Below are 25,900 nucleotides of genomic sequence, written 5' to 3'. Positions count from 1 at the left end.
TACAAAAGCTTGTGATCATTCCCACACCCTGTTGGTGCCCCTCACATAGTAATTGTGCTCCTTTTGTGTCACACTCTCCCTCTCAGAATCACTCATTGCCTATATTTTGCTTACTAGCTGTTGTTGTTGCCATTTTCTCCTTTCTAAAATTGGAAGGTTGTGTATTATAAATATTCTCACTCCAGTGCACCAGAAGGCAGGGTAATATATTTATGATACACTGACTGCCAGCCAACAAAGGAAATATGAAAGGAGATGTGCCCGGTTCCAGCTGTGACCCCTATAATTACCATAGTGAACGTATGCAAGAAGTAGTTTCTTATCCAAACACTGCCACCCCTTCATTGTCTCATACTAGTAAGACTACTTGCTGCCAGCGTCTGTTTGAAATGAATTGTATATAATAGAAAATTCCTTTTGAAGATGACTTAATTATAGGCACTTGCACACAACCGAGTTCCATCTGTGGAAACCTGACCAATTATGGTCCGTCATTGCATCACAGTCAGTTATGAGCATTGAGCTCACGAATGGCCTTATCGCTGTATTAATGCACTGCTAGCCAGTGGCGTAACTAGAAAAGACGGGGCCCCATTGCGAACATTCGACATGACCCCCCCTGACTGATGCCGAAGACCCTGAATGACCAATCCCCCCCCCCCCGCATTCCTGCATGCACTATTATGCCCCATAGTGGCCCCATTACACAGTATTATGTCCCATAGTGGCCCCTACACACAGTATTATGCCCCATAGTGGCCCTTGCACACAGTATTATCCCCAATAGTGGCCCCTGCACACAGTATTATGTCCCATAGTGGCCCTTTCACACAGTATTATGTCCCTCAGTGGCTCCTACACACAGTATTATGCCCCATAGTGGCTCCTACACACAGTATTATGCCCCATAGTGGCCCCTGCACACAGTATTATGCCCTATTGTGTACATCCATGTACAATTATTATATTAGTATATAGAGTATAATAATCAGGGAAAGTGCCCAAAAATGCACCTGAACTTTTTGTTACACTGAGGTTCATCTCTACCTCTCTGCCCTGTTCACTACTTTAAAAGGTGGCTGAAGTGTGGCAGAAAACTACATGCTACATTTACTATAACTCATGTCAGATAAAATCTATCCTGTATAAAAATAAATAAATTCGCTATTCATATGATGGAAATTGCTCAAACAATAAACATAAAATATTTATTCCATATGATGATGATTGTTGCAGCAGGAAAATAGTGATATACTAGCTAAATTTTTTTTTTTTTTTTGCCATTTCCCCTTCCTAAATAAAATGAAGAAAATGCAATCAGTCTTCCAAATTGTATAAAATATTCTACAACTTATCCTGCAAGAAATGACACCTTACTCCTCTGTTCTGTACACAGAACTATACAACGTATATTGGTCAGAATATGGCAACTCATAGGGTTTTTTTATACTTCAAAGTTTGGGATTTTTATATAGTTCTGCTGTATTGTGCACCCTTTTTTTTTTTTTTTTTGCGAAAGTGATGATAGGAAATGCAGCCATATTGGTCATCACTTTTTAATGAACTTCTCAGCAGTTGAAGACCAGCTGTTGATTCTTCAGCATGTTCAAGTGAAAACACAGTTCAATGGGGAACTGAATCAAAGATTACAACCTCAGAAGGCCAACACAAAAAATCTGTATTAGTAACCAGATTCAGTCTATACAATAAGGATACTAGTTTGCCTTCTTTGCATTGGTGGTTTGTCTATTAACAGTATAAAACTAAGTTTGGTGAGAAGACTATACAATACTATATATACAAGAGCGTGACATACTGTAGCTATTCTATTTTGAACATTATTCTTGTCTGATATTAGGAAAGCAATGATGTAAAGTATTATGTTAGAACACAAATCCAGATGATTTGCAAAGTTGACTATTTGATTTTTTTTACCTCTTAGAATTCCTAGAGAACTATTTAACATAAAATTAATTATTTACATGTGTAGAACATGTTTGAAGTCACTGCTTAAAAATAAGTGTTCATGAACGTAACGTCTCCGAAGACATATAAATCCTGACTAATGCTTCTAACAACTTGGTACTAGTATGCAGAGCTGAATCGCATTGCCCTGTGGAGACATCTTGCTGTCACTAGAAAGCAGAAACTTTACTTTATTCCTGCACAATATGTCATTTTTTGGAAATGAAGAAAAAAAACTAAACATATTCTTTTAATTTGCAAAAGCTTAGTAGTTATACAGTGATATTAATAATTGAAATCCTTACCCTAACATAGTTTTGTTTCATAAGGGTCAGTTCACACGTGAAAACCGCCTAGCTTATTTGTGCGAGGTAAAAAACCTCGGGGAGTTTTTTTGACGCTGTTTTTTGCATTCCACGCGGTTTTTGACGAGATTTTTGACGCGGTTTTCGCTAGCGGTTTTCGCTAGGGTTTTTTTTCCTATATGTGCTATAGAAACTGCAGGCGAAAACCGCGCGTTTTTTTACCGCGCGGTTTTCGCCTCCCATTCACTTCTATGCAATTCTTCAGGCGTTTTCCGCCTGAAGAAAGGTCATGTCGCTTCTTCAGGCGGAAAACGCTAGGAGGAAAAAAAAAGCTAGTGGTCTACATAGACCACCATGTTAAAGGAGAGGTTTTTGAAGCGAATTCCGCTGTCAAAAACCTCCCCTTTGCCCACGTGTGAACTAGCCCTAAATGTTTTTGGATTATTATTTTCATACTTACTAAGCACTCATAGCAAATAGTGGGGCTTTCCACCACTATAGATGACCTATCCTTATTTACAGTACAATTTTCTCTTTCATTTAAACCAGAACTGTATCGACCATTTCTAAGCACGAGGGGATTACAAATTATAAGGTGCATATTCAGTTGCGTTGTCAATTATGCAATATGTTCAAGGGGATCTCAGTACTCTTTTAAAGGGAAATCCTAAGTGGGGAAAAAACCCTCTTTCATGTCATCAGTATGTCCTAATTATTCCCCATCTTCTGTCACCATGAGAACACATTGGTATCCCACTACCACATTACTGGGGTGCAGATGGGGGGGGGGGGGGGGTTCAGACACAAGGGGAACCCCTTTAGATGCCACCATCATAGTACCCTCCCCTGATATAATAGTAAGTCATAGGTTGGGAGCTTGTTAATGTTTTTGCTTAAAGTAAGCTGTGCATAAGGTAGATATGGATATGATAATTTCATATGATGAGGAAATAACAAAGTCCATTGTACACATGATTGTTAACTGACTTTTGAACAAAAATCTTTTATAAATGATAAAAGGAGAAAACATAGAGAACAAGTTCTATATCTCCTCTTCTTTGGATACCCTCTTGGTTTTGGCTTCAAAAAAATCTTATCGATAAAACCTACAAATCTGACAGTATCCTCAATAAGGTAAAGATGATATTGTCACTCCTTAGGGAGAGACCACCATATAGGTGTGTGGAATCTTAAGCCATTTACGCTCCACTGTGAGGGATCATGGGAAGAATATGCAAATCTGTCTCCCGAGATGTAAATAGGGAGACAGTGCCTCAGTCATGCTGCCCACTACAGGGAGCTCCCTTTAACATCATGCCTGACCTTCGCAGAGGCCTTTGGAGCTCCCCCTAGTGGGCAGCATGACTGAGGCATTGTCTCCCTATTTACATCTCGGGAGACAGATTTGCATATTCTTCCCAGTATCCTTAATGTCATTATTAGCACCACTCATTACTATCAGCCTCACAGCACAAACGATAATGAAGCTTCATTTCTCTGAACTAGTACGTGAGTCTAAACCAGGAGGGAATTCATAAAAGATAGAAAGTAGTATGTGCTTTCTGCTTTCTCTCTTTAGAATCCTTATGTGGTTTTTGAGTCCAATGTTCCCAATAAGTTGAGTTCCCAATGAGTTTGAGGCGGATTTTGAGGCAGAATCCGCTAGTTAGTAGCGGAAAAAAGAAGTGAGCCGCCCTATCTTGCCGCGGATTCCACCCATTCTTTGGGCCTAAACCAGAGCAGAATGCTGCAACGAGATGCCGGTGACTGCAAATTCCGCCGTGTGAACATACCCTGATAAATTGAGGTGTAAAGCATGTACACCAGTTTTTTGGTTCAAATTACACCAGAATTCTGATGCAAATTTATTAGTTTATCTGGCCACTATGTCTGGTATAGAGGCAATATCTGCACAAATGCATTGCTATATGCAGAGAATATTTTCAGCAAATATTGACTGAATCAAGTAGAAAGAGTGTGAGGGTTGTATGAAATATTATCTGGCTTTTTGTATGACTTTAAGTTCATTTGTATTACTATTGTAAGATTAAATAAAATTTATAAAAACATACAGTATCTCACAAAGTGAGTACAACCCTCACATTTTTGTAATTATTGCATTGTATTTTTATGGGGAAACACTAAAGCTCCTCAGAGAGTTCTTTGCCATGAGGTACCAGTGGCAAGTATGAGAGTGTGAGAATGTTAGGGTCCATTCACACGGAGGAAAATGATGAGGAATTTGATGTGGAATTTTCCACGCTGAAAAAAAAAAAAAAAAAGCTTCCCATTGATTTCAATGGGTTCTGCTAGCTTTTTTTTCCACTAGTGGAATTTTCTCTACTTTCCACCTCCGCATCACTTCATCAATCATATGAGTAGAGGGTCCTTGGCCCTGTATATTCCACAGTGTACCCCCTCACCAAAAGGAGGAGCTTGAATCAAGTGAGTACAAAGTATATGAGCTACAGCTCCATTTAACTATATGGCACTGCCAAAGAGAAGCCAAGCTTTGCCACATTTTCATTCAGGAACCCCTTGAGATCAGACGTTTATCATCTACCTTACATGTAGGTGATAAATGTTAATTCTTATAAAAAGGACCTTTCGCTACTTCTACCAACTGTAGTTCTTAGCATCCATTAATGTGCACCACACCATTGATCCCAGCGCAGTAACATTTTTACTCTTGTTCCCACCATTCCTGAGCAACCAGTACAGATAGTATGGATACCTAAAGTACTACTTAGACTTTGTATTTATCATATCAGGCATAAAAAATAACAGCACTAGCTGCTCAGGAACAGTGGGGGCGAAAGAAAAAATGCAGCTGTGCCAAAAACCCTGGAGAAGCACCTATTAAATCATGTCAAGAGCTGATTTAAGTTTTATGTAAAAAATAGTTTTAAACAATTTTTTTGCATTTTCTAAAAATTTTAAGAAAAACCTTAAAAATCCTGCAGATTCTGGCCATAATATCTTATTTTACCAACAGAGGCACCATTTCACAAGGGAAGACATTGTTTGACTCAGGTGACCCTAACCTATCTATCTACCTTTAAAGGGAGTATACCACCTCTGACAGGCATCTTAAACTGACATCCAGTGTCACAGATGTAGTTTTTGCGAAAAAAAAGCAAATGGAAATCATGTGCAAATGAAGTAGTTGGTGCATTGGGGACAGGCTTTCAGCTCCCTGGAGCACTACTCTTGCCACTCATACCCCTTTACCTGGGAGTTATGCTATGACAGTACCCACCATACTGGAGCGGTGAAAGCAGTGCTCCCAGAGGTAAAGGCTGGTCCCGAGTGCATCAACGGCCTCACACACAAGACTTCAAAGTTGATCTTCTACAAATCTACAAAATGTCTGCTGGATCTAGTTCTTACTTTGGCTGAAAAAACATCAATGAAAACTGTAGTGGCAGTTACCCAATAAAATGTTGTGTTAAATCATCCTTAGGCGGGGTTCACACAGGGGTTTTTGGGTCGGATTTTGACGCGGAATCCACGTAAGAATCCGGCTCAAAAAACCGCCTCCCATCAAAATCAATGGGTTCCTTTTTCAGCGAGCTCTTTCTTAAGGTGGATTCCGCGGCCAGACGTCAGCCTGAAGACACTCCCTCCCGAGTGTCCCATTCATTTCGGCCTAATTCGGACCGGAGTGCCGCATCGGCATCCAGTCGCAGCTACCTGTTTTTTGGTCCGGAATCTGAGGCGGCCTCCACGTCAAATTCCAGACCAGAAAACACCATCTGAACCCGGCCTTATAGTATCTTATGAATGATGTTTCTTTTATTCCTACATGTGAAATATTTATTTGTACTTTAAGCATAAGATATAGCATATTCTCAGTCTTGGAGCTTATTTTACATAAAAAAGTATAACCTTAATGTTATTGCCTAACGTATGCTATGAATATGATGAATTTATAAGCTCAGGAAATAACAGTTTATTGCACATGTGAACAACCCAATGATGTTAGAATGTCACAAATGTTTTGCCCAGTCTCTTCTTCCTAGTGATAAACTCTCTTTGATTACAAATTGATTGGCAAATGTCTGTTTCTTTTTCTCTTATTTTTTTTATAAAGGTTTCACAATTGCCCTTTCATCAGTGCTTGACCTTGAGGTTTCACTGTTGCAATTATGGCAAAGCAATTTCCTTGATTTTCACATAATATTTTTAAAACTGGAGACATCAGGTCTGGATTTTAATGGATTCTGCTGAGCCTTGACACGTGTATATTTTATCATTCTAAAGATCACCTGTCTATAAAAGCTTATTACTCAGTTTAAGCCATCAGTCATAACACTTACTAATACATTTACTATACAGGCAAAAGTTTATCCTGTAATCTTGTAAAATAATAAATATCTTGTGGATGAGTAATATGTTATACAGTATGTCTTCTTTGGTGTTACGTTTGATATATATATATATACTAGCAGAGGATGCACGAATAATATCTTATATATGTGATATTAACTTCACTAGGTTCAGCTCTTATTATTGGGTATAATAAATAATAACCATAATACTAATACAATACCTATCTTTACTTATACAGCATTAACATATTTAGAAGATTATTATAATTTAGAGCTTACATGGGCAAACAACTCTTACAGAGTAACAACTAAAGGGGGTGCTGGAATACTTGTCAGGGGGTGCTGGAATACTAAACCATCAGCAATGGAATAATGGATCAATGTTTTATAGTCCCAAACCTGACTATAGGAAGATTGTTCTCCTGTGGTTGTTAAATAACCCCCTAAGGCTAAGGCCCCACGTTGCAGAAACACATCTTTTTTTGTTGCAGACTTTGCTGCTGTTTTTTGAGCCAAAGCCAATAATGGCTACCAAAGGAATGGAAAATATAAGGGGAGTTCTTATACTTGTACCTTCTGCTCAATCCATTCCTGACTTTTGCAAAGAAAAAAAAAGTGGCACAGTGAATCCCTGCACAGTGGATGGGATTCCAGTGATTTCCAAAATGGTTGCAATTTTAGAAATTGTAGTATGTCAATTACACCTATGGAAATGCCAGTGGTTTCCCTATAGGTATAGTAGAAGCAGAAAGTCTGCAGAAATTTCCACTTTCTGTGAAAAGCAATGTGGGGGAAAACCATGATACGTTGTCACCACGGTTTTTCCCGCAGCGCTTTTTGCTGTGGCCCACTATGTTGAGCTTTAGCCTAACACCTTTCTCCATTATTGCCAGGACAGTACATCTTTTCTTCATACACAGTGAAGTTGAGGTGAGTTTCCCTGCAATCATTGGACAAATACACATATGCTTTAAAATTTAAAAATACGGAAACCTTGTAGTCAGTTTTCAAACCCATTCATTTGAATGGGTTTGGAAACTGTCCGGCCGTGAATGCCGGTGAGCGTTTTGTGCTCTTCACGGTGAAACCGATTTTTGTTAACCAGACACAAAGTTTGCGTCCAGGTAAAAAAAAAAAAAAACATTTCGCCGCGGAGAGCACGAAATGCTCACTGGCTCTCACGGACGGATACTGTCTGTTGGGTTTCAGTCCTCTGTCTGCAGAAGACGGAGACCCGACAAACAGAGATCGGGCACAGATGTGAACAAGCCGTCAGTGTTTTTTTAATAAGTCATTTTTTAGTCATCTGCTAATTAGTTTCCAGCCAGCACAGGAAGTTCCCAGCAGCACTTGTGTGTGTGCAAACAGGAAGCTGAGTCATCAGCAGCAGCAGACTGTGCTGCATACACCCATAGGAAACAATAGCAAAGAGAATGCACGATGGGTGCACCAAATTTAATTAGCATATGAATAAAAACTGACTTTTTCAAAAACCACTGAGGCAATTTACATACAAAAGGTAGGTTTGGAATAGCCTTTCTAAAGGCTATGCAAGGATGTGCTTATCTAAAAATTACTTTTCCCAATGATAGAGCCCCTTTAAGAAATGACCATGGCTTTGTCAGGTCTTAATGTGTCAGATTTAGTAATAGCATTAAGAAGGGGGTTTGCATTGGGTATATATCAAACATGCTCCAAAGATCGAATTGATCAAATTTGGCACATACTCAGCCTATCTCATCTATCTTTAGGTTAACTTTACAGAAAGAGATTGTCCAGGAACTGAAGTATCAGATCAGTCAATATCTGACACCGGGGCTCTGCACCGAAAAGGTGTGGCCAACAGCAGTAATATATAAAGTATATAGCCAGGAGCAGCTCTGTTCCTATTCAAGTGGAAGGGAGCAGGGTTGTAGTTCCAGGTACCACAGCTACAGTGCATGGAGCAGGCAGATGTACACTCACCGGCCACTTTATTAGGTACACCTGTCCAACTGCTCGTTAACACTTAATTTCTAATCAGCCAATCACATGGCGGCAACTCAGTGCATTTAGGCATGTAGACATGGTCAAGACAATCTCCTGCAGTTCAAACCGAGCATCAGTATGGGGAAGAAAGGTGATTTGAGTGCCTTTGAACGTGGCATGGTTGTTGGTGCCAGAAGGGCTGGTCTGAGTATTTCAGAAACTGCTGATCTACTGGGATTTTCACGCACAACCATCTCTAGGGTTTACAGAGAATGGTCCGAAAAAGAAAAAAACATCCAGTGAGCGGCAGTTCTGTGGGCGGAAATGCGTTGTTGATGCCAGAGGTCAGAGGAGAATGGCCAGACTGGTTCGAGCTGATAGAAAGGCAACAGTGACTCAAATAGCCACCCGTTACAACCAAGGTAGCCAGAAGAGCATCTCTGAATGCACAGTACGTCGAACTTTGAGGCAGATGGGCTACAGCAGCAGAAGACCACACCGGGTGCCACTCCTTTCAGCTAAGAACAGGAAACTGAGGCTACAATTTGCACAAGCTCATCGAAATTGGACAATTGAAGATTGGAAAAACGTTGCCTGGTCTGATGAGTCTCGATTTCTGCTGCGACATTCGGATGGTAGGGTCAGAATTTGGCGTCAACAACATGAAAGCATGGATCCATCCTGCCTTGTATCAACGGTTCAGGCTGGTGGTGGTGGTGTCATGGTGTGGGGAATATTTTCTTGGCACTCTTTGGGCCCCTTGGTACCAATTGAGCATCGTTGCAATGCCAAAGCCTACCTGAGTATTGTTGCTGACCATGTCCATCCCTTTATGACCACAATGTACCCAACATCTGATGGCTACTTTCAGCAGGATAATGCGCCATGTCATAAAGCTGGAATCATCTCAGACTGGTTTCTTGAACATGACAATGAGTTCACTGTACTCCAATGGCCTCCACAGTCACCAGATCTCAATCCAATAGAGCATCTTTGGGATGTGGTGGAACGGGAGATTCGCATCATGGATGTGCAGCCGACAAATCTGCGGCAACTGTGTGATGCCATCATGTCAATATGGACCAAACTCTCTGAGGAATGCTTCCAGCACCTTGTTGAATCTATGCCACGAAGAATTGAGGCAGTTCTGAAGGCAAAAGGGGGTCCAACCCGTTACTAGCATGGTGTACCTAATAAAGTGGCCGGTGAGTGTATACAGTGTACAGAGCTCCATATACTGTAGTGGTGTTGGGAGCTTTTTATTATTATTATTTATTTATTTATATAGCACCATTAATTCCATGGTGCTTTACATTTGGGGATTACATACAATACGCAGAATATACAGATAGATATACTACTAACAATGACAGACTGGCACAGTGGGGTAGAGGGCCCTGCCCGCGAGGGCTTACAATCTTTCACTTGACTAGTACCAGGGCTGCTTCTGGCCGTATAAATTCAGTTGACACACGTGATTTATCCGGACCAGCTGAGTGATTTGATACTGATGATAGGTCATCAGTATCGATTATCTTCAGTCACCTCTTTAAGTCAAAACATTTCCATAATGTATTGCTAATGGCAGATAAAGATTTTTATTGTATTTTTCCATAGTCCCAGGCTATTGATCTGTAGTTATTTTTAATCCTTATCTGGTGTAAGAAGACCACTAGTCTTTCATCTTGTTAGATATATTAAATAGGCAGATATCAGGGACATGTCATCTTATATTGGCACTGTGTAATGTCTATGGAGGTTTTTCATAATAGGATATTCTTTGCACTTTAATACATTTATATATTTCAGGGCTCATCTGATAGGAAAACCTAAAGTGTAATCCAACTATCTTTGTATATTACGGTTGTGCTTATCAATATAATGGGTTTTTTTTTCATTTTGATTCTTTTTTTTGGCCATTATAATGTATATATTCAGTTATCGGTTATATTTAGTCAGTCACTGCTTTTCACTTAACATTAAGCTTGAAGTATTATTATGTATTATTTTGGATATACACTGTAACATTACTGATTTGTAGCTTTTTTTATTTTTGGTAGAAACATTGCTGGCCAGTTATCTAATACTTACATGGTTCACGCATGCGATTTGTATGTTTATGTGTATGTGTGTACCGTATGTATTTTATAATATTAAAGGGTATATTCCTTGTGATTGACTATTTTTTTACACCTGCGTCATATATACTTTTTGCCCATACTTAGCAGCTATCAGCACATAAATATCATCTGTTTAGTTTTTTACTATAGTTGCAGTTTGTATTTTCTGTGCTTGTGCTTTATATGGTTCATGGTAGCGTTTCACTATACTGTTTCTATTGGCATCTTAAGTAGTTGTAGTAACTACATGTATTAGAAGTTATATTCTCTTTTCCCATCATGTGATTTACTACAACCACTATATTACCTTTCCTTATGTTCATCTGGGGTTTATTATAAAACCAATTTTAAGTATATTACGAGTGTTTACAGTAGACGCATTGCCCCTGAGGAAGCTGTGCTATAAGGCAATACATGGTTGCGCGCCTTCCCAAAGGCCATCACTAGAGTACATATAGGGGTATATAAAGGGATATATATGCAGCTTATGCTGATGATTAATCATACATTGGTGTTTGATATTCCATTCTTGGTTTTCGAGTTAGCATGCTTTTCACCTTTCATTATACATATAGTGTTTTTATTGTTATAGTTGATAGTCAAATGTTTAAACAGAAATTCTGTGAGGTGTCCGCTTACATAGATCTCTACATTGACCAGGGATGGTAGTAATTTGTGATTATAAGGTTTCAAAATGACTGTAATGAATGTCTTTTTATGTCATGTGGTTTGTAATGTATATTTTGCAAAACCCTAGTTCTTTGCATGTGCTCTTTTTCTGACTTAGGCCTGGTTCACATCTGCGTTTAGTATTCCGTTCGTTACGTTTTCTTGGGGACCCAGCAAACAGAAACCTATACGCATTAAAAATCAGTTAGCTAAGACTATAGACTATAGTAGGGTCCATGTGGTTTCCGCTTGGTGTCCACACGAATCATGCTATAACATCTTTGCCTATCCAGGCCTAGACGTCATCCTCCGGCCGCATGCTGTGGCACAGGAGACGTGTCCGACTGTGATTTCTTTTCTTGGGTTCTTCTTGCGTTGTCTGAACACTGTCCTATTTCCTCACCTCGGTAATTGATTTTCCACCACGCCCATTTCTTTCACCTTGGTTTCCCTCTGCTCCTTTAAATAGTTAAGTTTAGCCTTGCCCTGTGATTGACAGCCTATCCACTTATCAACTCCAGAGCGGGTTCTTCCTCCCTATTTATTCTTGGCTCACATTCACATTGGGGCTTGCTATGGCCTTGTGCGTGCTGGCTTTGTCTCTTGCTGTTTTTTCTTGTATTCTGAGTCTTGACCTCTGGCTTTCCCTATTGACTACTCTCTTGGATATCAGTTTTGACACATCGCTCGATGTTTACTGACCCCTGGCTAGCTGACTTCCCTTGTTGTTATTTGTTTTGTCCTCTTTTTTATGTCACATATTTAGGGAGAGCCTGTCATCCAGTTGTCGCCTATTACATAGGATAGGACTGGCAAGCAGGAAGGGACAGTGGGGGGTTTCAGACCTGGGCTCATTGTCTCTTGTGCCCCTTCCTCCAGGGTTCATCTACAGCACTGGGAACTGTTGTCTGGCACTTCCCTAACACATGCGGAGATAAAAGTACTGCAAACAGCACTTTTCTGTTCGCATGTTTCGTGCAGAGAGCACACGGACCCATTATAGTCTATGGGGTTCTTGTGGTTTCGTAGCTAACCGCTTTTTAATTCATATAGGTTTCTGTTAGGGTGGTCCCCAAGCGAATGTCCCTAACGGAATACAAAACGCAGATGCAAATTGGACCTTAGACATATAAAATAATGTGCAATAATGCTTAAGTCTTATATCTTCTTCATGTGAACCTTTATACATTTCTTTTAGTGTATTACTACAAAGGCCAATGAATATTACCCATCTGTACGACCCTATAAGGACCCTATCCTTACATATGAATAATGTCCAAAAAGGAGAAAAAAACAAAGACAGATATCTCATTATTTTACCTTTTTATATAAGAGTCATTCTGCTTTAAAAAAAAATAATACTTTATTCTCCCCAGGTGACTTGAGGGGTCATATCTTCTATTATGCATGACTAAGCCAAGTGAATATATAATTACATTTTGAAAGATAATAATCTTTTCCTTTGAATTTGACAAAATTAAAAGATTAATATTTAATGGAATACTTCTTTATATAAAAGTTATTTGCACAGATATGTTATCTTGCAGTTATGTTGTGAAGGATACTTGTTTTTCATTTAGCAAATGAAGTGGTGAAGTCATGGATCTTGCATTAAAAATTCATCACAACAGTGATACTGCAATTAGGTAGAAAGTACATAATTTTTATGTTAATTAGCTAGAATGCTGAAAAATTACCAGTTCCAGATTAATACCTTTTTTCACATATTTCAAATATTTAATAAGTGTTTACATTTGTCTTGGGTTTTAAGGGAAAATGCATTCTTATCTGCTTTTAAATCCTATATCTTAGGACATTCAAGCCCCTCTTGTGATTGGGACCACCCTAAACTACGTAGAAACACACTCGTTTATAAAAAAAAAAAAAAAAAAAAAAAAAAAAAATCAACATGAATTCCATATCTCTCTCTATAATGTACATAGCCCAAAAGAAAATTCAGGTGAAAAAACCCTTGGAAAAAAAAATCACTTTTGATGGGCATCCAAGATTAATAGAAGGGCAAGCTTTTTCAAAAATGTTTCCCATGGGGCATATCTAGATAAACTATAAATGGTTTCCAGATTGTCAACACAACACACATGCAAGTGAAAAAAATGGTGAACTTCATTGGGCTTCTTCTTTTTCTGACCCAACCCACTCCCCGGTTTTTTAACGTCAGTAAAACTCATACATTATCTAAAAATGGACGTTAAAAACTGACCCTATAGAATAGAATCAGTCAAGACTAAAAGTAAACAAAAATAGGACGTCCTATTTTTTAATTGACCGTAAAATAAAAAAACATGTGTATGTACCCATACCCATACTCATATTGTTCTAAAACCGGATGTGTGTGTTAAAAAAAAACAAAAAAACATTATACATTTTTCATGTCCTTGGGGCGTTACTGTTAGTCTTTGACTGTGTTTTAAACTGATGTGCTAAATATTAAAAAGCTAGACATTTCACTTGCATTTACTTATATGCCTGAAAAGGTTATAGATCATTAATTTTACCAACCTCTAATTGACCCCTAAATTTTGACATGGATTTTTAAAGCATGTAAACCAAACACAGGCTCTCTGCCAGCCCTAATCCTGGAAATATTCAGGTCATTATATGGTCCATGAATGACTCGTCTCACTATGAGTTTTGGTTTGCGTTCCTAAAGATGAATATATCAAATGAAAATTAATGGTTAATTCATAGAATCAATAATAATTTATCATACTTGTTTTACTTGGATCTTTAAATAGTTTACTTGGTTCTTTTCAGCTCTTGATCCAGCAAAAGACCCTTGTTTAAAAATGAAGTGCAATCGGCATAAAGTGTGCATTGCCCAGGATCAGGAGACTGCAGTATGTGTCAGCCAAAGAAGACTTACACATAGGTATGTGATCTCTCTAATTCTACATTGTACCCATAAATATTGTACAACATGATCAGAATAATCATAACATTTGTATAAGCTTTGTTTGAATTTATAATGTAAGGGGTTATTCAGCATCCAAAAATGATCTGCAAATAAATCCACAGCAGTGTTAAATACTCACTGTTCCCTTGTGTACCCTTTGCTTGGCTTTATTTTACTTGCTGATCCATGTATCACTGTTATTTACATGCAGTGAGTTGACAAACTATATTTTCCATGATTCATCTGCCTGCTCTAACTCTGTGTGCCGCTCCCTTCTCCACTCTCCGGTGCAATGAAATCACAGGTAAATCACTCCACATTTTAGGTCACTTGCTGCTGCTGTGATGTCTCATTTGCAAGCTCACTTCTCCCCCTTGTGTGAGCTTCAAACAAAGCAGGCAGATGAATCATAGGAAATGTAGTTTGTCAACAGATTCATTGTATGGAAATAACAGTAATACATGGATCAGCAAGTAAAATAAAGCAAAGGGTGCACAAGGGAACAGTGAGGGTTTAGAACTGCTGGGAATTTGCATATTGACACTTTTTATTCCTCAGTGGCAACTGCTTTCAGAGATATTAATTTCTACCATCACCCTCAAAACAATAATCTCACATGGTCAGAAAGAAAAGAAAAAGACAAAAAAGAAGAAAAAAAGACATCTAACACAGCTCCTTACAATGAAAAAATCAAAAAGTTACAGCTGTCAGAATATGGTGATACAAAGAATTTTTTTCTTCAAAATTTTGATTTTTTTGTAAAGTTATTAAAACATGAAAAAAAATTATATAAATTTGGTATCCCCATGATCATACTGACATTCAAAATAAAGCTAACATAGCCTTTTTACTGCAAAGTGGAAGCCATAAAAAAAACCTGGCGGCATTGCATTTTTTGTCAATTCAATCTCACTCTGAAATTTTTCCTGCTTCCTGATACATTGTAAAAATAATAAATGGTATCATTTTGAAGTACAACTTGTCATGCAGAAATCAAGCCCTCATACGACTACCTAAACAGAAAAATGAGAAAGTTATGGCTTTTGGAATGTAAGGAGTAAAGAACAAAAACACAAAAATGAAAAAATGTTTGCATCTCCTAAGGGTTAAATTCACTTTCTCTTTTGGGCTCAAATGAAGCAGCAGAGATGGTGACATTAGAATATAGTGTTGTGCATTGTTAGTTCTATTCATCGTAGTTAAGGCTAGGTTCACCATAGTGTTTGGTCTGCGTTAGGAGTTTCCGTTCCCCATTCCACTTGAAAAATGTTGAGAGAAAAGTCCTGCAAGCAGCAGTTTTTTATCTGCATTTTTCAGCTGGAAACGCGACAAATCCCATTATAGACGACGGGGTACCCGGGTCTTCGTGTGTTACTGCATTTTCAGCAGAATAGTTATGTGCATAGTCAATATATATATATATATATATATATATATATATATTTTATTTCGTAGATTGTGAGCCTCACATAGAGCTCACAATGCGCATTTTTTTCCCCTATCTGTATGTCTTTTTTTGAATATGAGATGGAAATCCATACAAACATGGGGAGAGCATACAAACTCCTTGCAGATGGTTTTTTGCCCTTGGTGGGATTTGAACGCCAGGACGCCAGCGCTGCAGGGTTGCGGTGCTGACCACTGAGCCACTGTTTGGCCCCCCCACATAGTCAATATATTTGTCAGGATTTGAACTGGGGTCTTGTGGATTTCCTGGTTGATTCTCTGCCTCGTGACTACAGTGGGGCAAAAAAGTATTTAGTGAGTCACCAATAGTGCAAGTTCCACCACTTAAAAAGATGAGAGGCGTCTGTAATTTACATCATAGGTAGACCTCAACTATGAGAGACAAAATGAGAAAACAAATCCAGAAAATCACATTGTCTGATTTTGTAAGAATTTATTTGCAAATTATGGTGGAAAATAAGTATTTGGTCACCTACAAACAATCAAGATTTCTGGCTCTCACAGACCTGTAGCTTCTTCTTTAAGAGTCTCCTCTTTCCTCCACTCATTACCTGTAGTAATGGCACCTGTTTAAACTTGTTATCAGTATAAAAAGACACCTGTGCACACTGTATTTGTCTGTTTGCCTGTGTTTGGTCTCTGTCTTTCTGTTGCATGTGCTTCTTGATTTTCTGCTGGAGTTTGGAGGTCCCAGGTGTGTTCATTTGCATTATCCATTCAGGTGTTGCCAGTCTCTATTTAAGGCAGGCTGTCTGTTCGCTCCTGGCCAGTTTTCGTTGTCACCAACCAGGATTCTTGGCTCAGTAGGAGGAGTGTTTTGTGAAAGTTTTTGGTCTCAGGAGCTAATCTGGAAGTGGTGGTGTTCTGTGTGAGATTCTGTTTTATCCTCAACATTTCTTCTCAACCACTGTCCTGCATTTTCTGGTTGCCTGACACGGTTTTGGTGTTAGTGTGTTTTGTTTAAGGGCTTCAGGTTTATTTTACCCCTATCCTGTGATACCCTTTCCTCACTACTCCACTGTTCCTCTCCTCAATCTCCTGTTATGTGTTTATGGTTGTACTATGTGTTTGTTCTCCAGCACGTCCCTTACTTTTTGTTACTGTTTGCAGCTGCACCTATTCTTCGTTAGGGGTGACTGACTTTAGTATCCCAGTCCCTAGCCTCTATCAGCTCTCACCCCACCTGGCTCTTAGATCTCTATGTTTAGAGAGCCAGACGTTGTCGGGGCCAAGATTAGCTTGGGTACAGCTGACCAACACCCTCAGGCAGGGCCTAGTCAGCTGTCGTAGCGCCAGGGAAAGTTTTCCTACCCCTGTTCCATAGAGGTGCAAGCAGCATTCAGTATACGGTGGCTCTAGCATTGACAAAACCATGACAATATTATATTGATCCATTATCCCCCATATAGCTACAACTCACTATAGTCATTGCTATGACTGTTTTCTTTATCAAGCCTCTTTTAGGAATAAGGCCGGGTTCACACGGAGTATTCTGGCTCGTCATTTGATACGTAGACGCCGCGGGATCTTTTGCGGGCCGTATACGCTCCCATTGTTTACAATGGGAGCCGGTACCGTACATGCGTCACTATTTTGCGGCTGCCGCAAAATCACGGCTGCAAAATAGCGCCGCGTGTACGGTACCGGCTCCCATTGAAAACAATGGGAGCGTATACGGCCCGCAAAAGATCCCGCGGCGTGTACGTACCAAATGACGAGCCACAATACTCAGTGTGAACCCGGCCTAAGGACCATCCATTCATTACAGCTGAATTATTCACATCAAATGTATAGAAAGGACCGTGTCTAGTACTTGTTAACTTCATCTAGCAAGGCTTGGTAGTAATTGCCATCTAGTCATCCATTCATGGCATCTGCCATGAGTGGAAAGTTCTCATCTACATCTGCCTTTCCTTTCTTATTTCTGTCTTAAAGTAAGACCTTCATGATATTTATTAAGTTAATTATTTCTTTGTATTAAGTTTACTTATTTAATTATTTAATAGGAACAAGAGCTTATACAAAGCTTCTAACTAATTGTTCATTCGTTTATTTGTGTGTTTGTTGCATTTTTTAATGTTTTTCATATTTATATTAATTTCAAAATAGGAGCATATTTATTACGGTATAAATTAATTTTACAGTGTATCATTGAATGTGTTAGTGCTGGGGTTATATTGATTTTCAGGAATCTTTGAACTTCACCCTACCACTGAATTGATCCATTATCCCCATATATCTACAATTCACTACAGTTGTAAGGGAAGTGCCAGACAGCAGTTCCCCAGTGCTGTAGATGAACCCTGGAGGAAGGGGCACAAGAGACAGTGAGCCCTGGTCTGAAACCCCCCATTGTCCCTTCCTGCTTGCTGGTCCTATCCTAGGTCATAGGCTGGACAACAAAAACCTTCCTAAATACGTGACACACAAAACGCGGACAAGACAAACAACAAAGGGAGGTCAGCAAGCCAAGGGTTCGGTAACAGTCGAAGCAATGCAGTGTCAAAATCGATATCTAAAAGAGTAGTCAATAGAGAAAGCCAGAGATCAAAAATCAGAATACAAGAATGAACAGCAAGAGAAAAGCCAGCACGCACAAGGCAACAGCAAGCACCAGTGTGAATGTAGGCATTTATGCAGGCATAAATAGGGAGGATGAACCCGGGTTCTGCACTGCAGCATGTGAGCAGAGGGCGGTGCGGTGACCCGAGCAGGCAGAGACGTCACAACAGTGCTTCTATTCTCTATTTTAACCATTATTGCACTATTTTTTCTGCTTGCCACAAGTCTTTTAATCTGATGAAGGGGTTTATTTGCTTGTTATACCCCGAAACGCATTATCTTATACATAAATAAATCAATGGATAATATATTGCCTTATGATCCTTTGTGAAACAATCCAACATAGAGAAGCATTGTGCCTGGTAATTTTTGTCTGAGCCACTGAGCTCTTACTGAAGTTCAACTTGATCTCAGGGCCCTATTAGATGAGACAGTTTTTTTACAAGCTCTGATCAGTACAAAATGTGTCAATCAGTTGTACTTTCATTGTTTGCAAGCAGCACAACCCTTATTACAAAGTGCTACTGATTGTTTTGTACTAGTACATTGTAGTACATACTAGTGATTGTTTTGTCCTGCCGAAAGCTGCCAATCACTCAATGAACTTTTTCATCAGTCGATCAACTACACCGTTATACAGAATGATTATCTGGAATGTGAGTTCATATGATCGAAGTAGAGAATTCCTTATGTATTTCATCATTTCTAACAAAAAATGAGACAGAGAACTTATTGGAAAAGTAACTGTGAAAATCTAGGTAATATCCACCATCCTCTAATCACTTTCCACCTTAATTGTAAACCAAAAAGGCCAACTTCCCTAAGTTAGGTGCTTCAGGATATAGACTGGGAGCAGCTACTGTCAGATAGTTATACAAATGTGGAAGACATTTAAATCTCCTTTGAACAAATGGATAACAAAATGAATAGGGTAAAATTATAAAAATCTTAACACACACCCCTTCCTGCTTGGTCACTGTTACTGTTAAAGTGGCAATAATCATTAAAAATAGGCATTTCCAAATATATAAATCTGAAAGCTCACCTTTGGCCTTTGATAATTAAAAAGTATTTTATAATTTCTATAAAAGGGAAATAAATCAGCTAAATTACATAATGAAAGGTATGTGGCTAAAGAAAGCAAACAAACCCCCCAAAATTCTTTAAATATATAAATTCTCTATCTCTAATATGAAGTTCAGTTCTAGGCACCAGTTCATAGAAAGAATGTCCTAGAGTTGGAAAATGTACAATGAAAGGCCAAAAGATGATGAGGGGCACGGAGGACTTCAGTTAAAAAGAGAGATTAAATGAGTTAAATTTGTTTAATCTTAGATAGAGGCATTTAAAAAGAAGATATGATAACCAGTGTCAGAATATGGTGGCTCCAAGAATTATTTATTTATTTTTTTGCAAAATTTGTATTTTTAGGGCGATTAAAATGTTATAAAATCTATATAAATTTAGTATTGCCAAGGGGGCCCCACGGTGGCTCAGTGGTTAGCACTGCAGCCTTGCAGCACTGGGTCCTGGTGTTCAAATCCGGCCAAGGGCAAAAAACCATCTGCAAGGAGTTTGTATGTTCTCCCCATGTTTGCATGGATTTCCATCCCATATTCCAAAAAGACATACTGATAGCGGGAATGTACATTGTGAGCACCATGTGGGCCTCACAATCTACATTAAAAAAAAAAAAAAAAAATTGGTATTGCCATAATCGTACTGACCCTCAAAATACAGGTGACATGTTATTTTGGTTGCTCAGTGCCATGAAAAAGAAGCCTGTAAGGCCAGGTTCACACGGAGTATTGTGGCTCGTCATTTGGTACGTACACGCCGCTGGATCTCTTGCGGGCCATATACGCTCCCATTGTTTTCAATGGGAGCTGATACCGTACACGCAGCGCTATTTTGCGGCCACCGCAAAATCACGGCCGCAAAATAGTGCCGTGTGTACGGTACCGGCTCCCATTGAAAACAATGGGAGCGTATATGGCCCGCAAAAGATCCCGCGGCGTGTACGTACCAAATAACGAGCCACAATACTCCGTGTGAACCCGGCCTAAGAAAGTCAAACAAATGCTGTTTTTCTCTAATTCTACTTCGTTCTGAATTTTTTTCCAGAGCATTAAATTGTACCAATACCAAACCTAATTACCTCATGCAAAGATAACTGGGGCACACACAAAAGCAACACTAATACACATCAAAGAGAGAGGGCACCGACAACACATTGCAAAAATATATAAATATAATTTATTACATATATTACAAATATAAATTCATAATAATCACAAAAACCAAATAGCTCACAAAACAACCTAACATGATGGAATAAGCTGTGACACAGAGTACTATTCCACAGTACAGATAATCAGAAAGACCAGACCATATTATAGATGTAAATTCATAAAGTGCATAATGCTAAACATCCATTGCATATAGAACAATCCTAGATATCAAAATGTCTCTAATATAATAAGTAAGTAATTCATATGGGATATAGTCAACAGAGTCACTATCAAATAGTAATAAAGTGGGGGGGCACAGAAGTAGTAGAATTAAATTGCATCATTGTGAAGTGTCATTTGTCCAACAAAAAATAAGCCCTCATACAGCTCTGTGAAGAGAAAAATAAAAAAACACTATGGATTTTGTAAGGAGAGGAGTAAAAAAACAAAAATCGAAAAATGGCTTTGATGGGAAGGGGTTAAAGTTATTATGTTATACTTTGACTGTCAACGGATGCTATTATTTGCAGATGGCAAGAACCAAATTTTTTTCTGCAATTTTTTTTTATTGTGAAAATGCAGTCCTAGCGAAGAACGCAATGATTATCTGATAAAAAAAAGAGTATTTCAGGAACATAATCTCTCTTTTTAATTCCTTTTTTCATTGCAGTATCAGATGCCAACCGTGGTTCATTCAAGCCTATAAAACCAGATATTAGTGACATTCATTGATGCCAGTTATATTTTTATAGGAAACGATTGTACTTATCCCATAAGCTTTGTTGAGTCTTCTGAACTTACTTTGGCTCAAAATGCAGTCAATCATTCTATTATAGTGTGAATATAGTGAAAATATTAACAAGTATTTTTTCTTTAAATTTAGATACCCCTTTGCTTAACATCAGGGCTGAATAATGCAACGCATTTGTTTTCTCTGTAGTATATCTACCAGTTGTTATTTTTAATTAATTAATTATGAGATACTGCAGCTTTTAAAAGAAATGATCTTCTTTCCTTTTACTTCATATTTTTAAAGTCGTTTTTCCAGAAAATAACACGTTGTACAGTACAAGTTCTTTGAGGTAACTGTTGTCAGTTGCTAGCCCTTCAGCGCCATAGGTACTGACATTTAGCAAATTAGTGCATCGTTGGAAAGGACAATTATCCGTTCATTACATAATTATACATTAGCACAAACAAAATTTGCAAAGCAACCAAAAATTAAATATTAAATGTGGATGATACAGTAGATAAGGGTCAATTATCCCCACAGCTCTTCTTTTTTCTAAATACTGTATATAACTTTATGTACTTTCTCCTCCTTGCACATCTTCCCCCTTCCCTTCTTATCACTTTTATTGCATTGGTCAGTGCTGAGGCAACTTTATGGGTTCATTCACACGGAGGAATTTGACGCTGATTCTGGTGCGGAATTCGCGGCAGAATCAGTGCTGAAAAAAAAAGACTCCCATTGACTTCAATGGGTTCTGTTTTCCGCATGGAAATCAATGGGAGGCTTTTTTTCCCATTGATTTAAATGGTTCTACACGGAAAACGGAACCCATTGAAGTCAATGGGAGTCTTTTTTTTTCATCACTGATTCTGACCCAGATTCCGCTCCAGAATCAACGCCAAATTCCTCTGTGTGAATGGACCCTTATAAAGTGCAAAGTGCGCGTTCTGCTTTTCCCACAAAACTTCACATCGCAGTATGGCAGTTTTACTTACAGAAATGCTGGCATTATCTGTATTGGAGGATGACTTGACAGACTTTCTTGAAATAACTATGTAAAGGCAAACAATGTTATGGTTTCATCAGGCCTTAATGCACTCCTGCTTCTAAGCAATATGTGATATGAGGTTAGATGTCTAGGCCACTCCAGGCTTGGTCTTGTCATGGTAGGATTAGCAGTTCACAATTATGTCACAGGGAATTCCAGGAACACAAAGCTATCTGTCGCGACTACCTCCTTTCTGAAAAATTTATTCTCACTCATTGATTTGTTAATGCACAAAGAAAGAGCTTCTCTACTTTGAAGGTTTGCAAATGGAATTTTTCTGGTTAGCCAATAAGGTATCATAACTACAATACTCTTGGCTTTGTGACATAAATGTATCAAATGTTACAAAGCTATATATTTTCTCTTTTCATATGAGACAACATGCCGTTTTATTGGTACCATTATGGGGCACATATGACTTTTCAATCTGTTTTTCTTCCATTTTCTTGGGGTGGGGGTTGAGGTGAGCTGAAAAACAGCAATTCATACATTGTAATTTCTTTTTTTCATTATCCCCTTAATGCACTAGATAAATCTTTATTTTCGTGTTAGGATACTGCTATATTTAATTATTTTTATATGTAAAATGTTGTGAGAGGGTTTTTTTTGAAAATGCCTCCTTTCCACTTCAAAATTTTTTGCAATTAGCCAGAATCCCATTCACTTTGCAGGTACTGTAAAATGCAGCGTCTTTTGCCGCTGCATTTCCGTAATGAAAAAAACACTACATTGTCACAATCAGTGCCGCACCTCCCATGAGGCGACCTGAAGCGAGCGCTTCAGGCGGCACTATGCCAGGGCCTCAGGGAGGGCGGCATTTTTGCTAACCTAAGCCAGTCCAAGACAAGCTGTCCTGGACTGGCTTATCACCGAGCGGTGGTTTGGGGAGGCCACTGGAGCAGCACTGCTCCAGCAGCCTCCCCTCACGCTCAGGCAGAGAGCAGGCAGTCTCCGGGCCTACTCTCTGCCGGCGAACGGGGCTCAGCCCCGCCCCCTTCACTCGGCCATGCCCCCGATCCGCCCAGCCACGCCCCCGATCCGCCCGGCCACGCCCCTGATCCGCCCCCTCCTCCCGGCAGGGGGGGGGGGACGGCTTTCTGCAGTTAGCCTCGGGCGGCGAAAGGAGCAGGCTCACCCCTGGTCACAATGTGAGCTTTCATCCTATATCAGTTATCCAGCTTTTTAAAAATTGATGTCCAATCATTTCTAATACCTGGATAACCCCTTTAAGAATGAATAAGAAGTCTATTTATAATCCTGGCCTTCTTGTCATCATCCGTGACTGGCCTCACTCTAAATATGTACAAATTCCCAAAAATACAACCTCATATCTTGTGAAAAGTCAAACTTCATATTAATGCCCATGGTTCTGTATGAGCACATACAACAAACTCATATAGTTGGGAATGTCAGATGTCCAAATACTTTTTGTTCATCATTAGGGTTGAGCAATCAGGATCGGAAATGTTCGAATTCCGATCGGCAATTGAGTAAATTTCATGATAGCGATCGGAATTCCGATCCGATCTTTTCGGGCGGGATCGAGATTGGAGGTTATTTCCCACAATGCTTGGCTACTGGCCAATCATTGTGGGAAAAGCTTAGCACCCATAGGAATGAATGGAAGCAGCCGACCGCTTAACCCCCTGCGTGCTGGCTGCGTCCAGTCATTCCTATGGATTCACCGCAGCCTGCCACTCTTCTGCTTCATCCCTGTTTTACCGTATACTCAGCAGAATATACGGTAAAACAGGGACGAAGCAGAAGAGTGGCAGGCTGCGGTAAATCGCTGTGTGCTGCGCTGCTGTAAGGACGACTAGACAAGTTCGCGAGTAGATAGATACTACTGTACATTGACTTGTCTATCTACTAGACAACCTGACGAAGCCGGGTGTCGGCAAAACGCGCGTCGGGCGTTTCAACAAGTCCCATCTTCTGATGTACTGAGAGTCTCCTTCTGCTGAGTATCTCCCCCTGTGGCATTGCTGACATTTTCTCATGTCTTTACCAATGGGTATGCATTTACATTATCCTCTTAGTTGTATTTATTGACATGTGGTGGGAGTACAAATGTGGATATATATTTATCATTCTGGCCGGAATATCTTATCAGTACTTTAGAGTATCTATTCTATATTGTGGATATTTTTGATAGAAATTATTATATCAGGATATTCTATCCAATTCTGCGATACTATATTCATATTATAGGATTTCTCTCAGTCATCATTAGTGGGAGGGTTAGGTGTCATACTGCCATCGATTGTGTGGGGGGTTCTGTCCTCTTGTGTGTTTTCCCTATTTTATATGTTGTTTATTGATGTTTATTGATTATAATTGTTAATAAATTGATTTTTTTTTTATATTCTGCGAGTCTTGAGTTGTTATGATATTCATGGTTGTTGTGGTTTCGGGACCGCTCCAATAATTTTGGTGTTGTTTTGGGTTTAATTATCTACTAGACAAGTCAATGTACAGTAATATCTATCTACTCGCGAACTTCACTCAACTTACCTGCACAGAAGTGCTGGCACTGCCCTCTGCTGGTCCGGTCCTCTCATACCTTCAGAGCGACCTGCACCCCACCGCCTCCCTAGACTATTATTATAGAGATGTTGGGAGAGGGCAGGGCTTGTGGCTTAGGAGAGTGTGGGCGGGTACTGGGAAGGGATTTTTTTTTTTATCACTACACAGCGTGTATTTTTGGACTATATGCTGTGTAGTGAATAAGATCATTTTTAAAATCGGATCTTCGATTGTTAAAAAAAATCCCATGGACTTGCATTGGGATCGGGTTCGAATGGAAAATGAGCGTAAATCGGATTTTAAAAACGATCCTGAAATTTCAAGATCGGCTCAACCCTAGTCTTAGTATATTTGCTTGATGCTGTTCTTTCGCATTTGGTGATTTTATCTTAAGGGCCTGTGCACACACGGCGTTGATTCTGACATGTAAACTCGTGTCAGAATCAGCGCTTCAAAACAGAATCCCATTGACTTCAATGGGTTCCGTTTAACGTGCGTAACACATTGAAATCAATGGGTCAAAAAGCCTCCCATTGATTTCAATGTGTAGCGCGTAAGACGGAACCCATTGAAGTTAATGGGATTCTGTTTTGAAGCGCTGATTCTGACACAAGTTTACGTGTCAGAATCAACGCCGTGTTACATTGTGTACATGGGCCCTAACAGGTACTTTTCTTTCTTTTGGTAGTTTCGTAGTTTGGTAGAAAGTTTATGATGAGCATAAAATAAGGATCTATCACCAAAATTTTGTTGTTCTATGTCACAAGAACAACCATATGGGATTGTTACAGTGAGAATATGTTACACCATGTAATATTTATATTCTATAATTAATTGACATTTTAGACCTTCTGGATTTATTCCAATGGCTGCTTATGAATATTCACGAATGATTCCCTTCTCTCAAAGAACATAGTTTAGACGCATCCTCTACATGATGGTAGTTATTTGGGCTGTCACGTGACCTCATCTAGCTGAAGACAAGTACCTTTTATAGAAGCTTCAGCCTTTAGTTTCAGCTGTTCCTCATTTGACAAACAATGTAACACTTCCGTATGAGT

General features: G+C 39.2%; 1 protein-coding gene across 1 annotated transcript in view; it reads left to right on the top strand.

Moving 5' to 3' along the window:
- Positions 1-25,900, top strand: part of SPOCK3 (SPARC (osteonectin), cwcv and kazal like domains proteoglycan 3) — a 276,057-nt gene that overhangs the window by 168,295 nt on the left and 81,862 nt on the right. Inside the window, exon 4 of the mRNA XM_075258082.1 lies at positions 14,134-14,248. Within this exon, the coding sequence (XP_075114183.1) occupies positions 14,134-14,248 (115 nt within the window). The remainder of the gene's footprint in view (positions 1-14,133; positions 14,249-25,900) is intronic.

The sequence above is a fragment of the Leptodactylus fuscus genome, chromosome 1 (assembly GCF_031893055.1).
Source record: "Leptodactylus fuscus isolate aLepFus1 chromosome 1, aLepFus1.hap2, whole genome shotgun sequence".
NCBI lineage: Eukaryota > Metazoa > Chordata > Amphibia > Anura > Leptodactylidae > Leptodactylus > Leptodactylus fuscus.
Note: the sequence above shows the minus strand (reverse complement) of the source record. Positions and strands in the feature narration are given on the sequence as shown.